Raw genomic sequence first — 10,406 nt, 5'->3', positions numbered from 1 at the left:
AGGCTTCGAGGACGCTGCCAAAGTGGCAACTTCTAATTCAGCCCTTGGTTGTAAGCGCTGTCACCTGGAGCGACTTCTAGGGATATAACGCCAGCGTTATTGTGACTCTATGCATCTGAACACGCGTGTTTCCCGGTTGCTGTTGGAGCTAGTCAACGTTGTTGGTCGTTGTTGGTCGTTGGCGCATGGGTTTTGCATATGATGGTGACAGCTAGGAAAGAATGTCAGCATCCTTGGCCGCTCCCCGGTCGTGTCTAGACCAATACCATAAATTCAACTTGCCCCCGGAGCATCAACATTTTTTTCTTTTTGATTTTTCTCCTCGCCATTCCTTTGAGCCAGGCGAAAAGCTGAACTATGTAATCCAAGATGGCATCACTTTCCTTTGCCCTGGTGGGCAGGACAGCCGGCTACATCGTTGTGCTCCTTCTTGTTCGATTTGTTTACCGGCTCTACACCGTACGCATGAAGATCCGAAAGTACGCCAAAGATACCAACACAGTCAGTTTCGCTACTTCCTGATACATGGATGGGATCTCACTAACCTTGTCTGCAGCTGGGCATGCCTCACCACTTCATCTTTGGCCACATGATTGAAAGCGGCAAAGCCTTCAAAGACGTCCCAATGGAGATCAACCGCCTAACACTCATGTCACTATTTCTGCGCCAACACTCAGATATTATAAAAGATGGCGTTATCGTGATGGATGTCTGGCCGATGATTGATCCCATTCTCTATGTCATGGATCCCGAGATAGTGTCTCAGTTTTCCAATCAGCAGGTGTTGGCAAAGACTCTCCCCAAATCGAATCAGCTGAAAGATATGTTCACACCCATGTTCCAGGGCAAGGACTTGTTGACGATGGATGGGCCTGAGTGGAAAAGATGGCGGGCGATTTACAACCCCGGTTTCTCTGCCAAAAATGTTGCGACGATGGCTCCGGAGTTCATTGAGGAGATCGATATTTTCAAGAGGCATCTGAGGAAGGTTGCCAAGTCGGGGAAGGTCGTCAAGATGCAGCAGTTGGCTATAAATTTGACGATTGATGTCATCGGTCGTGCTGTCTTGTGAGTCGAGCAGAGCTTACTTGCCAGCTGCTTGAGTGACCATTTACTCACCTGTTCAGGGGCCACAACTTCAAGTGCCAAGCAGAAGGCAACCCTCTCGAAAAAGCAATCGCCGACCAGGTCAAATGGCTCATCCCCAACCGAACCCCCGACGCCCTCGTCAAACTCCTGAACCCCTTCCGTCTCTACGACCTCTGGCGACTAGAGCGCATCATCCGTAACGTCCTCGCCCCAGCCGTAAGAGAGAACCTCTCCAACGAAACCTCCACCACCCTTCACGAGACCATCCTCTCCCTCGCCGTCAAAGCATACCTGGCCGAGAACCCCGACTCCAACCCCAGGTTCGACCTCGAAGCCTTCCTCAATCGCACCACCTCCCACCTCAAAATCTTCATCTTCGCCGGCCACGACACCACCGCCACCAGCCTCTGTTTCGCTTACTACCTGTTGTCCCAGAACCCCCAATATCTGGCTAACTCCGCTCTGAACACGACGCCATCCTCGGCCCTGACCCCTCTCAAGCAGCAGCTAAAATCGCCGCCAACCCCCAACTCTTGAACTCCTTGGTTTATACAACAGCCGTAATCAAAGAAACCCTCCGCATCTTCCCTCCTGCGCTGACTGTCCGTCAGGGCCGCCCAGACGTAACCCTCCACAACTACAAAACAGGCAAGACCTACCCCACCGACGGGTTCCTCGTCATCGGCGCGACATTTGCCACCCACAAGTTAGAGGAGTATTTACCCCGCAACGAAGAATTCCTCCCAGAGAGGTTCCTCGCAAAAGAAGGGGAGGAGTTGTATGTAGGCAAGAACGCCTTCCGGCCGTTTGAGCTGGGACCGAGGGCGTGTATAGGGCAGGAGCTGGCGATGATGGAGTTGAGCATGATACTGGGGCTGACGGTGAGGGAATTTGATTTTGAGGTGGACGAGAGCGTGTTTATGGAGGGGGGGAAGAGGTTGTGGGGACAGAGGGTTTATATGGTTGGGGGGTTGGCGGGACATCCGAAGGGGGGGATGCCGATGATGGTTAAAGTGAGGGGGAGGTGAGGTGAGAGAGAGATGCCAGGAGGGGGGGAAGTATGCTCTTTAGCAGTTCAAGACATTGACAACTTGACACATTACCACATTACCACATTACGGACAGCTCCTTCTCAAAATTCACCATGTAGCGTGGGTGCTTGAATCATTGCAGCTTTGACAAGTAATCACCAGCTGCAGCTCACCCCCGTGTCAGCCGCTCCAATCCAATCCTTCGATCTCACACCTCCACGATCACCACACCTTGAAGATGCCACGCACCAAATGCAGCCACAATCACGATCCAGGCCACTGGCATCGCTGTCAGAACGCTTCTTCGGCTGTGCTACCACAAAAGTCCGATCTGAGCCATCGCCACCTCTAACACCCCCGCAAAACCTCCTTGCTATTAGGGCTTACCTCAGACTCTGACCTCACAGACCCATGTCAAACAAAGAAACAACCTACCTCCCACAGCACACCTCGAAACCTCTAAAACCTCCCTCTCAACTCAACTCTCACCTCCCAGAACCTAGGTATCCATTATTCACCCCACCATGTCCCCACCCAAAGCATCAACAACCATCCCCCTCCCCCTCCGCCTCATCCTCCTCCTCCTGGAACCCCTCGGCGCCCTAAACGGCGCCTACCTAACCCTCTTCACCCCCTCCTCCTACCACAGCGCCATCACGCGCCCCTATCCCCCCTCATGGTCACCGCCCTTCTCCACCCAGAACCAATACCTCTACACTCAGTTGGCAGGCGCATGGCTGGTGTTTGCCTTCAACGAATCAGTCATTCTATGGCTCTACGATGATCTGAAGTTGTGGAAGCTCATGTGCTGGGGGATGTTAATCAGTGATCTTGTCTATCACGTCTCTGCCGTGCAGGCTGTCGGGGGATGGGAGAGGTTTTTGGGGGTGGGGGGGTGGAATCTGTTTGATTGGGCTGTTGCTGTTTCTGCTGCTGGGCCGGCGGTGGTGAGGGTTTGGATTTGTTTGTTTGCGGGTGAGAGGGGAGGGAGGGAGAAGGGGAAGGAGAAGTAAGTGGGGGAAGAAGTGAGGTGGAAGGAACGATGGGAAGGACACTAGTGGAAGGAACAACGATGGCGGAAGGACCAAGGGGAGGAAGGAGTGAAATTGGAAAGAACGGTGCTGGAAAAAGGAAGGAGCGAATGGCAACAACAGTGGAAGGTGGAAAGAGCGAGGGGGGATCAAACGGAAAGAACGAGCCAGAAAGAGCTGCAGGTTTTTCAGGTTCATCAAAGGTAGCAAGACGGTTGGAGCCAGTCGAGGGATTGGAATATATTCACCAACTGAGATATTCTCTCAGAGTTGCACAGTCAGCATCAGTCACGATGAGAATCCCACTCCTGGCCCTGCTCACCCTGGCATTGGCTATCCCATCACCACTACTGCAGCAAGACGAGCCTTCATAATCACCACCACAAGACGTCGATCCAACGATAGTCACCCAAAGACAAAACTGGTTGTCTCGGGATATGCCCGGGGTGTTCAGATTGTGAGCCGTGAGATGGATGCTACGGTACCTTATGAGCTGCGAAAGGTCAACTCTTTACCCGGATCGACTCATGAAGGTGCCATAACCCTAACCCATAGTATTTGTCATGGGTTGAATATGTGTAATATCTGGATACGAACAAGGCGGCCAAATTTGTGATGTCGCAGATGAAGGATATTTTGCCCGAGACGCATCAGACTTCAGCGCAGTTAGGGCAGACATAAAGGAGGGAGTCCTTGGCATGCGGGAATAGGGGCCAGTGATGCAGTGTTGTTGTATGTACGGATACGCAAGATCAGGTGTCGATGGTGCTGTTACTATTTCTTCATCAGTTCAAATACCATGGTGTTGGTATTTGATGAGATATTTCGGGGTTTCATTCTTGTTGATCGGTGAAACCTTTTGATGAACGGTGACCAGGTTGCCGGGGCACTGGAGATTGACGATTTTCGGTTAGCGCCACGTGACGGGGTTGCTTCTCTGTCTTGAATCTCCTTCGGCAACCCCTCAGAAAAAAGGGGCTGGAATTTGCCATCGTCGAGGCTGTGTTGCCAATGGCGAGCGGCTGATCGACTCCGTAGTCTACGGCTACTCCGTGCATTACGGAGCCGGAGAGCCGCCCCTCGCTCCCGCACCGTTTCGGGTGGAACAAACAATGAGGGGCTCGTCGTTCTCGTGCACTCTGTGGTGTGAGGTGAGGACGCAAGGGAGCAGCATGGCTGGCTTATCGCGCAGTACGTTGTCATCAGGAGATGGCTTCTCTGGTACTCTACACGGTACATAGATGTTGCCGTGGTGTTTTTCTTCTGCAAGCCGAATCCTAGATTCAAGGTTCAGCTGCGTAACGACAACCTGGAAGTGCGGGGCTGTCATTCATCGCTGGGCTGCCACCTCAATCCGGCATGGGGGTGCCATCAGCTTGTCTCTATCCACAGTAGGTGAGGTGGTCCTGCTGTCAAATCCTCCCTGAGTTGAGCAAAAGAAAGTCTCTAAATTTCCAGAACAATTGGCACCGTCGCATTGGGCATATGCAGTGAAGAGTCCGTAAAAAAAAGAAAAAAAAATTAAGAGCGCCATTGGGTCCACGGTCTCAGACAAAGCTCTTACAACGCATCAACTGGAAGTGTAGTGGGTGGTCAACAGTGGGGAATGGGGGAATAGCGCTCAGCGCACAATTAGCCCCTCGACCCACACTGCTTGGTTTCGAACCAGCGCCGTGCGCACTGGACACCCCATCCTCATCCCTAACAATCCCTAACACTGACGGCAAGGAGAGAAGGTGCTCTCCTTCTTACGATTTACCTTTGCCGCACCGCACCGCACCGCATCCAACCCAAACCACAAACCACAAACCACAAACCCACCCAAGAAAAGAATCGAGCAAGCAAGCTTGTCGACAGTATCTTTCCGTACCTATCCCGTACCTAGAACCTCAGTCTCCTACCTTAGCTGCAGCCCTTTTCGACAGACCGACGCCCGCCTGCGGTCGCAGCAACACCCTCCCTACCATATCCCGTCTACAGGCCGACGGCCTCACCAGATTGCAAAATGTCGTGGAAACTCACCAAGAGTATGTCAAGCACCACCGCAACTCCCGCGACCACTCAGTTCCACGCCTGGCTTCGGCCACGATGGGCCACTTCTGCATCGCCTCTTCGTCTCTGTTCTCGAGTCAGCTAACACAAGTCACCCCTTAGAGCTGAAGGAAACCCATCTGGGACCCCTCACGAGCACCTTCTCGAGGTCACCTTCAACCTCCACCATCACAGACAAGGACAGCAAGAGCCAAGGGGACATCTCTGGTGCTGTCACACCCACAAATGAGAACACCATCGGTGCGTTTCTTCTATGACTATTCCCTGGCCCTTTCGCGAACAGAGCCCAATCTAACCTGACCTTTTGTCTAGCGGCCTCGGAAGCCCTTACGCAAGCTCCCGTCGTTGCCCCTCCCAAGCCCGGTATTCTTGTCGTTACACTTCACGAAGGTCAAGGGTTCTCCCTCCCCGAACAGCACCGCGCTTCCTTCAACAACCCAGCACATGGCGGCAACTCGCTGTCGACCGGAAATGCTCTCAACATGTCGAGTTCGATCCGCCCCTCGTCTTCCTCGAGGACCTCGGGTTTCATGGGCAGGCCCCAGACCTCGGGCGGTTTCTCCGGCATCCCCACCAACCACGGTCGTATCTCGTCCAAGTACATGCCCTATGCCCTGATCGATTTCGACAAGTTGCAAGTGTTTGTCAACTCGGTCGAAGGAACACCCGAGAACCCTCTCTGGGCCGGCTCCAACACCCAATACAAGTTCGATGTTTCCAGAGTAACAGAGTTGGTGATTCATCTTTATATCCGCAATCCCAATGCGCCACCGGGATCCGGCCGCAGCCAGGATATTTTCCTCGGTGTGGCCCGTATTAACCCCAGATTCGAGGAGAAGCAACCATACGTTGAGGATCCCAAGGCCAGTAAGAAGGACCGGGAAAAGGCCGCGGCCGAACACGCCAACCGGGAAAAGACGCTCGGACAGACTGGTGTGGAGTGGGTGGACGTGCAATATGGCACCGGCAAGATCAAGATTGGCGTCGAGTACGTGGAGAACAGAGCTGGAAAGCTCAAGATTGAAGACTTTGAGCTGCTCAAGGTGGTGGGCAAGGGCAGCTTCGGCAAGGTCATGCAGGTAAAGAAGAAGGACACAAACCGGATTTACGCCCTCAAGACCATCCGGAAAGCCCACATTATCTCTCGGTCTGAAGTGGCGCATACTCTCGCCGAGAGATCGGTGCTCGCCCAGATCAACAATCCCTTTATCGTTCCGCTCAAGTTCACCTTCCAGAGCCCCGAGAAGCTCTACTTCGTCTTGGCCTTTGTCAACGGCGGCGAGCTTTTCCACCACTTGCAAAAGGAGCAGCGGTTCGACGTTAACCGCAGTCGATTCTACACCGCCGAGCTTTTGTGTGCTCTCGAGTGTCTGCACGGGTTCAACGTCATTTACCGTGACCTGAAGCCCGAGAATATTCTTCTCGACTATCAAGGTCACATTGCCTTGTGCGACTTCGGCCTGTGCAAGCTTGACATGAAGGATGAAGACCGTACCAACACGTTCTGCGGCACCCCCGAGTATCTGGCGCCTGAATTGTTGATGGGTAACGGCTACAACAAGACAGTCGACTGGTGGACACTCGGTGTTCTCTTGTACGAGATGTTAACGGGTCTGCCTCCCTTCTACGATGAGAACACCAACGAGATGTACCGCAAGATCCTCAGCGAGCCTCTGCACTTCCCAAGCCAGGAGGTTGTACCGCCAGCCGCCAAGGACCTGCTCACTAAGCTCCTCAACCGCGATCCCCAACAGCGTCTTGGTGCGAACGGCTCTGCAGAGATCAAGGCTCACCCCTTTTTCCATGCCATAGATTGGCGCAAGCTGCTTCAGCGCAAGTATGAGCCCACATTCAAGCCCAGCGTGGTAAGTTTTGCTTCTGTCCCACGATGTACTTGTCTATTACTAACCACATGTAGGTTGATGCTCTGGACACGGCAAATTTTGACCCCGAATTCACCTCGGAGCCGCCACAAGATTCGTACGTCGAGGGACCTGTTCTCTCCCAGACGATGCAGAACCAGTTCACTGGCTTCAGTTACAACCGTCCTATTGCCGGTCTCGGCGACGCTGGTGGCAGTGTTAGGGATCCATCTTTTGTCGGCAGCATCCAGGACCGATAAATGACCAGAGGGGAAAAAACGGCTCATTTTCAGATGGAGAGTGGCTGATAGGGATGAGGGGATAGGGTTATACAGAGATAATGACTGTCCCAGCCCAATACCACGTGGGTTTGGGATAGGCTCCAAGGGGGGAATGATTTGTGCGCAGAGGTGGTACGGTGCGTCTGGTGTGTGTGGGGGGCAGCAGAGGCCCGCGGAGCTGTGCTTCGGAAAGGCGTTGTTGTGTCTTGTGTTTTTTGTCACTACATTTTGGAGTTGGGCATGACCATGAAGGCTTGTTATGGCACTTGTTCTTGTCTTTGTTTTTTTTATATCTACATTTTTTTTTTTTTTTGCTGCTGGCTGAAAAGGGGCCGGTCGAGTCGAGTCGAGTCGAGGACAGCAGAAACCCACAAACCAATAAGCAAACAATGTTAGGCTCTTCAGGCGTATGTAGCGGAATGACAGGGGATGGATGTCACAGCTTCTATTTAGCCCGTGAGGCTCTTATTCAGCACCCGGGGCCAGCGAATTGGGTAAAATGGACGGTGGATTCCTCGAGCGACCGATGGCTTTCGAGGCGGACATTCTGCGGAGTGGGGTGGTGACGTGCACCGTGCCCCGCGTCGTCTTGGTCTTGATTGTTCTGACTGAGCAACAAAGCTTCGTCCGTCGTGATAGATAGTAACCTTCTTATTCCCTCACCTCTCTACCACCCTTTCTTGTTTCTCTCGCACTTTGTGTTTGCTGTGCAATTCTGCAGATACCCCGAGCTTCTGGTAAGCGCCTCTTTTTATTTATTTATATCAGGTACCTGAAACCAACCGTGTCACCTTCTCTCTGCTGTGCCGGACTCACTGCCAGCCAAGCTCTGGGTTCCCGTCCACATGCGGGGCACATCAAGCTCGTCTCTCGGAACTTACATATAATCACCCCACCTTGATGCGCCTGTGCCTGGCCCAAGAGCTTGACACTTCCCACTACCTATCCTCGAAGCTTGCCCATTAATACTTGACTACTACATAGTTTCGTTCCTGTTTGCCATTCTCTTTCCTGTAATAACTACCTACGAATACCGAATAACCCCCATCCTCCTATAATTTGTACCAAGATGGCGCCCGCTTCCTCCCTCTCGGCCTGGTCTGACCTCCACTCCCACCACGAAAGTGTTGGGAAGAACATCGTCCTCAAGGACGCCTTCAAGAACGATCCCAAGAGATTCGACAAGTTCACCCGCAAGATCACCCTCCCCGCCGACATTTCGAGCGGAAGCAATGGCACCGACATCATCTTCGACTTCAGCAAGAACCTCATCACAGAGGAGACCCTCGACAAGCTTGTGAAGCTCGCCGAGGAGGCTGGCGTCGAGAAGAAGCGCGATGCCATGTTCGCTGGCGAGAAGATCAACTTCACCGAGGGCCGTGCCGTCTACCACGCTGCCCTGCGCAACGTCAGCAACCAGGCCATGAAGGTGGATGGTGTCGACGTCATGAACACCAAGGGTGGTGTCAACGATGTTCTCGAGCACATGCGCGTCTTCTCCGAGCAAGTCCGCAGCGGCGAGTGGAAGGGTTACACCGGCAAGAAGCTCACAACCATCATCAATGTTGGTATTGGCGGTTCCGATCTGTAAGAATGACCCCTTTTTCATCCGATCTACAAGGTCAGGGGTTCACAGCCCCGAACTTGACTAACGCTGGATGACAGCGGCCCGGTGATGGTTACTGAGGCGCTCAAGCACTATGGCGCCAAGGACATGACCCTTCACTTTGTGTCCAACATCGACGGCACCCACATCGCCGAGGCTCTTGCCAACTCCGACCCCGAAACGACCCTCTTCCTCATCGCTTCCAAGACCTTCACAACCGCCGAGACCACAACAAATGCCAACACGGCCAAGTCATGGTTCCTTGAGAAGACCGGCGGCAAGGGTGATATCGCCAAGCACTTCGTTGCTCTCTCCACCAACGAGTCCGAGGTGACCAAGTTCGGTATTGATGCCGCCAACATGTTCGGCTTCGAGAGCTGGGTCGGCGGCCGCTACTCTGTCTGGAGCGCCATTGGTCTCAGTGTTGCCCTCTACGTCGGCTTTGACAACTTCCACAAGTTCCTGGCTGGTGCCCATGCCATGGACCAGCACTTCCAGCAGGCTCCCCTCAGGGAGAACATCCCGGCCATTGGTGGTCTCCTGAGCGTGTGGTACTCCAACTTCTACGGCGCCCAAACCCACCTCGTCGCCCCCTTTGACCAGTACCTCCACCGCTTCCCCGCCTACCTCCAGCAGCTCTCGATGGAGTCCAACGGCAAGACCATCACCTCTGACGGCTCCCCGGCCAAGTACACCACCGGCCCTATCCTCTTTGGCGAGCCCTGCACCAACGCCCAGCACTCCTTCTTCCAGCTCGTCCACCAGGGTACTAAGCTTATCCCCTCGGACTTCATCCTCGCGGCCAAGTCTCACAACCCCGTGTCGGACAACCTGCACCAAAAGATGCTCGCGTCCAACTACCTCGCCCAGGCCGAGGCTCTCATGGTGGGCAAGACGGCCGAGGAGGTCAGAGCCGAGGGCAATGTACCCGAGGAGCTGGTGCCTCACAAGGTGTTTATGGGTAACCGCCCTACCACGAGCATCCTTGTTGGTGGTGCCATTGGCCCTGCTGAGTTGGGTGCCTTGATTGTTTACTACGAGCACCTCACTTTTACTGAGGGTGCCGTGTGGGATATCAACTCCTTTGACCAGTGGGGTGTGGAGTTGGGTAAGGTGTTGGCGAAGAAGATTTTGAAGGAGATTGATGAGGAAGGGGCTGGGTCAGGGCATGATTCCAGCACTGGGGGGCTGTTGGGGGCTTTTAAGGCTTATGGTGGGTTTTGACTTGAGGAGAGGGTGAAGGGGAGGTTGTAAAATGGGGTTGATTGGGAGGAAAGACTTTTGGTATTGGGTGGATGGATGGTCGGCGATTGGGCCTGGGATTGACTATAGATGCAACAACCAGAAGGTAGTCTTGTTTTGGTAGGGATAAATGACATGATTATGATGATACAGATCATAAAATAAATTCTGGGTTGTCCCGTGTTTTGATGTGACTGTCAGGGACAGGCGCG

At 53.6% G+C, this 10,406-nt stretch overlaps 4 protein-coding genes across 4 annotated transcripts; all 4 read left to right on the top strand.

The window, feature by feature from the left end:
* Positions 1-369: 369 nt before the first annotated feature.
* QC761_609160 (uncharacterized protein) lies at positions 370-2,117 on the top strand (the record flags this gene model as incomplete). The annotated part of the gene is made up of 4 exons (XM_062881335.1): positions 370-501; positions 557-1,068; positions 1,128-1,498; positions 1,597-2,117. The coding sequence occupies 4 exons, from the start codon at positions 370-372 to the stop codon at positions 2,115-2,117; spliced, it is 1,536 nt and encodes a 511-aa protein (XP_062730054.1).
* Positions 2,118-2,644: 527 nt separating this feature from the next.
* QC761_609155 (uncharacterized protein) lies at positions 2,645-3,133 on the top strand (the record flags this gene model as incomplete). Its single annotated transcript, XM_062881334.1, has 1 exon — positions 2,645-3,133. The coding sequence occupies one exon, from the start codon at positions 2,645-2,647 to the stop codon at positions 3,131-3,133; it is 489 nt and encodes a 162-aa protein (XP_062730053.1).
* A 2,023-nt stretch (positions 3,134-5,156) lies between these two features.
* On the top strand, positions 5,157-5,941 carry YPK2 (Serine/threonine-protein kinase; the record flags this gene model as incomplete). Its single annotated transcript, XM_062881333.1, is given in 4 exon segments — positions 5,157-5,178; positions 5,306-5,443; positions 5,516-5,925; positions 5,933-5,941. Coding segments are annotated over 4 exon segments (579 nt in total).
* Positions 5,942-8,235: 2,294 nt separating this feature from the next.
* PGI1 (glucose-6-phosphate isomerase) lies at positions 8,236-10,349 on the top strand. The gene is made up of 2 exons (XM_062881332.1): positions 8,236-8,933; positions 9,012-10,349. Exons 1-2 carry the CDS (start codon positions 8,416-8,418, stop codon positions 10,174-10,176), a joined length of 1,683 nt encoding a protein of 560 aa, XP_062730051.1. The 5' UTR covers positions 8,236-8,415; the 3' UTR covers positions 10,177-10,349.
* Positions 10,350-10,406: the final 57 nt, after the last annotated feature.

This window comes from Podospora bellae-mahoneyi, chromosome 6 (assembly GCF_035222275.1).
Source record: "Podospora bellae-mahoneyi strain CBS 112042 chromosome 6, whole genome shotgun sequence".
NCBI lineage: Eukaryota > Fungi > Ascomycota > Sordariomycetes > Sordariales > Podosporaceae > Podospora > Podospora bellae-mahoneyi.
Note: the sequence above shows the minus strand (reverse complement) of the source record. Positions and strands in the feature narration are given on the sequence as shown.